General features: G+C 37.9%; 1 protein-coding gene across 1 annotated transcript; it reads right to left on the bottom strand.

Annotated features, from left to right (window-relative positions):
• Nucleotides 1-913: 913 nt before the first annotated feature.
• Nucleotides 914-3,047, bottom strand: LOC101312321 (tropinone reductase homolog At1g07440-like). Its single transcript, XM_004293306.1, has 5 exons — nt 2,859-3,047; nt 2,555-2,765; nt 1,665-1,887; nt 1,467-1,573; nt 914-1,374 (listed from the first exon to the last, which is right to left on the bottom strand). Exons 1-5 carry the CDS (start codon nt 2,936-2,938, stop codon nt 1,189-1,191), a joined length of 807 nt encoding a protein of 268 aa, XP_004293354.1. The 5' UTR covers nt 2,939-3,047; the 3' UTR covers nt 914-1,188.
• Between the last annotated feature and the right edge of the window lie 2,020 nt (nt 3,048-5,067).

The raw sequence follows: 5,067 nt of genomic DNA, 5'->3' as shown, positions 1-5,067 counted from the left end.
ATAGAATGTTATACATGCAAATTATACCCAGCTGTTATATTGATTATATATTTAGGGTTAATGACAATATTGTGGTTTCTTAAAAATAACAGGGGCAAAAGGTTAGTATACCCGCGTCTTGGCACAGTGTAGTATCCACATTATGCATATTCCACATATGTATAAGAACTATCACAAAATTCATGAAATTGTAATTCTCATAATTTTAAAATTTTATGGAAACAACGTTATAAAGCTGATCAATGAGGTAATTGATTGATAGAAATGTTTCTAATATGTACTTCATAGAATATTATTAATACAAATTACACCCAGTTGTTATACTGATTATATATCTAAGGTTAATGACAATATTGTGGTTTCTTAAAAATAACAGGGGCAAAATGGTTAGTACCCGCCCTTTGACGCGGTGTAGTATCCATATTATATGCATATTCTACATATGTATAAGATATGTAAGAGCTATCATAAAAACAACTTTTATACAATAAAACATCTAATCTTGTATTCTACCCAAAATATAAATACTCTAATTATTTTGATTTGTAAGATTCAGGATGTAGAAGAAAAGTAAAAAACGGAGGGCAAAAAAATCTTTGCCGAGAGAGAGCGTATCTAAAAAAATCTAAATCACATGTTTCAAAGAAAAAAAAAAAAAAAAAAAGAACTTTTCACTGTTTATATGCTTAGGCTTATGAACAGTCGACCAAGCTTTAGTAATAGATAAATAAGTATAATTCGTTTCATTAATGAAGCTCGATCCTAAATTCCACCAAGCAACGTAAGTGATAGTACTAACTAAACATATATTATTGATGACCAATCAATCAAGGATAAATGAGGTTTACGTGTACATAGCTAGCTAGTTGGCAAATTAGGTTAAATTTGTTGGTTACAGAAGCAAAGAACTATAAACCAGAATTGGGAGAATACTCATTGTATTCATTATTTGCAGTCTTAGGCATTATATAGCCCTACGAGATAACTGAAATTCAAAGCAGCCCACGCATTGCACTACTCTAGTGCGTGGTACACGATTACAAGGAAACAGTCAAATCCCAACTACATGTCTCTGTAAACTAGGGATTATTAACAACTAGGAATAACAAACATAAACAAACTCTAAATACCAACAAAATTAAGCCATTATCTTGAGCAGTCTTGCATATGCAAATCTCAGCATAATGCTTAAAACTGGAAGCCATTGATAGTCATCCCTCCATCGACGCAAAAAGTCTGGCCAGTTATGTATGAGGCTGCAGGAAGGCATAGAAACGCCACCAAGGCAGACACCTCTTCGGGCTCTCCTATACGTCCCAATGGGGTTCGAGATATGACAGCCTCTATTAACGACTTTCCGTCGTCATTGAACATCTGCATTTGAAAAATAAAAATCAGTACCGTACCTGTGAATCAATTAGGTTAATTTGCACATTCGAAATCATTCATCTATGCATGTATCTTACAGGTTCAACAAAAGGGGTTCTGATGAACCAAGGTGCAACACTGTTGATCCTAATGTTGTCTTTTGCCCACTCACAAGCCAAGTTTTTGGCCAATTGATTCATTGCTCCTAAATTGAATAGAGAAGAGATCGGTCCACCGCAACATTTAACCTTCAATCAATTTATGGAATATGTATTTCAAGGAAAATAAAAGTGTACCTTTAGTTGCGCCATATACACTCCCACCCCCCCAAGTTGACAGCACACCAGCAACAGAAGACATAAAAACAATGTTACCAGCTCCTGAAGTTTTGAGAAGAGGATGTGCTAGTTGGCACAAATTGTAAGTAGATTCAAGATTGGTACTCATTATGGATGAGTACTCTTCAGCGGTGCACTCAGTTGTTGGCGTTGGTCCGTGAGCAGTTCCAACATTGTTTACCTACAAGATCGATATATATATATATACACACATACATACAGAGAGGATGAGAAGCGGACCGTCCGCACTCGGCTTAAAGTGCGGACTTCGTCCGTTCTCCGCCGTCTCACGCCGGCGACGGCTTCTCTCTTTCCCGGACGACAGCACAGGCTTCCAGGACGGTTTCTCTCCTTCCATGACTGGCCGACGACAAGTTTTCCGGCCGGATTGAAGCTCTGGAAGAAAAACACCATGATTGATCAAGGTTGGCTGGAAAACTTGTCGCCAGTCAGTCCTAGAAGGAGAGAAGCCGTCCTGGAAGCCTGTGCTGTCGTCCGGGAATGAGAGAAGCCGTCGCCGGCGTGAGACGGCGAAGAACGGGCGAGGTCCGCACTTTAAGCCGGAGTGCGGACGTCCGCTCCACATCCGGCCTGCACATACATATACATATATATAGATTAACAAGTAGATTTGATTCTATTCTTATATCTTCTCTTAACTAATCTCAGGTGGTCTGTCATTATAGCCTAGATAAACCCATCATCATACGAGTATTAGACTTGTGTACTCATTTTTAATGAAAACCTTACAAATTTTGATGATGAAGTAAACACGATACATTGGTCACAAACTACCTTAGTGCTATTAGTACTGGACTTGTGTATATTGATGATTTTAAAGTACTTACAAGGATGTTAAGTTTCCCATGAAACAGTGATGAGACCTTGTGTATTAGCTCCTCTCTCTGGATTTTTGAGGCCACATCACAGACTGAACCAGTGACTTGATGATAACCCTTCTTCTTCCATTGATTCAAGCATTCATGGAGCTGGGCTTCATTTCGAGAACAAGTGTATACACTTGCACCTAGTCCAGCCAATTCCTCCACAATTGCATACCTAGAAGCAAAACATCTCCTAGTAAGCTACTCATAGAAGATGGTCTAGCTAAAGCACTAAATTTGTGTGCAGGATAATGAGCGATCGACTAACCCAATCCCTTTGGTTCCACCAGTGACAAGAGCAGTCATTCCTTCAAGAGACCATCTTCTGCCTCCGCCATTTTGAGCCATCTCTCTCTGCTGTTACTTGCAGTAATATGAAAGTAGAGGACTGGAGTTTGATGTCGAGGATTCAAGATGAGGTAATCGTTTTGTATTTCATTGGTCTGAAAGATTAGGCAAGTCATCGTCGTTGTTTGCTTCAAATATGTCTGCGGCAGCCGCAGGTCAAATTTGTTTTCTGTCCACCGAAATGTAATACACCAAAATATCTACTGGGAAAACTAGTGCAAGAAGTAACACAGAAAATGACACATTAAGTTTTAGACTTAACAGTATACATTCATATACTATATACACCAACTTTCTGATTTACATTAGCTGAAGAATTCACCTCATTGCCTTATAGTCGGCAATCCATTTATATCTACGACTGATGTTAATCCCTCTAATACAACTAGAAATCTGACCTGCGCTTTGCTGCGGTATGGATGCAACTTCTCATAACTCAAAACTTCCTCCATCTAGTATGATCGAATAAAAGAAAAGATTAACAAGTATGTTTCATGATCACTTTGATGTTACTCAAATAAATCAAAAGTCATCACATGTTATTCAGTTACCGCGCTTTTTTGTTTGATAACTCGGATTCCAGGTTTATTTATATCTATTACTAAGTTGCTCCTATTCTGGGATTTATGTATTCACAAAAATTAGTGGAAATATTGTACCAATGAGTCTCACAATTGATTTGAATCTTGACAATGCAGGTATCCCAAAGGACACATGCTTAACATTGGTTAACTATTTATGGATACCTATTATGTTTTCATTGTCATTCAAATGACATTTCCAGCAATATGAGTCTTTTCATCTTTTATTAAGAATTTGTTTGCTCACTCCTCATTCTTTAATTGACGGATGTTTCTTCCTCTCCAAAATGCTAAAAAACATTGTTCTTGTTGTTCATTACACCATCAAATTAATCCAATATTGCCTCGGCATGTTTATCTTATGGCAAAAAGCTATAGAAGCTCCAGATGTTCCTTCATTCTCCAAGTTCTGAAGAAAACAGTAAAAGTCATTTTCTTGAGGACATTCAATTCCACACTGCATATCTGTGAAGTGTATTGTAATTAAAGACACGATCAGAACTTATAAAACTAAGGATGAAACTAAAAATGAAAGAGTTGTATGAAAGAATGGGAATACAACGTAAGACATTGCAGAGCATTGAGTTTACTAAGATGAAGAAGTTTGAAAAATCTTTTCAGTTTTCAACTTGCAGATACCAATGAATTAATTTCACATTTACTTCTAAAACATTTGGCCAACTGCGTATTCATTCAACTGTAAATCCATCTTCTAAAATTGTAAAACTATATTTGTTAACATAATAGCTACCTTATACAACACTGATCCTAAACATTAAACACCAAAAAATCTTGATAGAGACTATTGAAAACATATAATAACGACTAAAATTCTGCATGAACTTATTAGTTATTATAAGTTCCATTTGATTTTGATGACTTCACTTTTGGTGTGTGTAGTTTATTTTTATCACCAAAAGTTTTTGTTCTCGACTTCAAATCCTTATACTTACAAATCATTGGACCTTGCAACCTAAGGCAATGTGTATTTTTTTCTTTCTATAAGTTAAAAAAACCACAGGGACAGGTTCAACAAATACAACTCGAGCAATCAATTGTACATGCCCTGTACACTAAGTGAGATACAGTTTTTTCCCACTTTTGGTCAACTAATTCAAAATTCAATCCCGGCTCCAGCTCAGGGACCACTACAACCATCACCCGAACAGCTGCCACTACCACCCCTGACCCTATTCCCAATAACCAACAGCCTGCACAACAGCCACAAAGACCGACCAACCCAGGCCAAATTCGGCGCTGGCTTCCTAGAGACCAGCGTGACCGGCGTGCCCGAGGCCTGTGCTTCACTTGTGATGAACCCTACCATGAGAATCATGTCTGCCGCAAGCCCTTTATGGCCATTTTTGAACAACCCACACCGGAGGAAATCCAAGAGTTTCATGATTGTCCTCCAGAATTACCGACCCACAAAATGAGCCTGACACTGACAACATCATGCCTCTCCACACCATTACCAACACCACTCTCATTGATATGATTGCGAGTCGAGGGTTCCAACAATGGCACACCCATCAATATATTCATCGA

This window comes from Fragaria vesca, linkage group LG3, assembly GCF_000184155.1.
Source record: "Fragaria vesca subsp. vesca linkage group LG3, FraVesHawaii_1.0, whole genome shotgun sequence".
NCBI lineage: Eukaryota > Viridiplantae > Streptophyta > Magnoliopsida > Rosales > Rosaceae > Fragaria > Fragaria vesca.
The sequence above is the reverse complement of the archived record's forward strand: the minus strand, read 5'-3'. Positions and strand labels throughout refer to the sequence as shown.

Excerpts from the sequence above, each read along its gene's own strand:
- LOC101312321 (XM_004293306.1), bottom strand. The coding sequence starts at position 2,938 with ATGGCTCAAAATGGCGGAGGCAGAAGATGGTCTCTTGAAGGAATGACT. Across the intron at positions 1,888-2,554 it reads ATGGGAAACTTAACATCCTT|GTAAACAATGTTGGAACTGC; the intron begins GTAAGTACTTTA and ends TCGATCTTGTAG. Across the intron at positions 1,375-1,466 it reads GAACCCCTTTTGTTGAACCT|ATGTTCAATGACGACGGAAA; the intron begins GTAAGATACATG and ends TTTCAAATGCAG.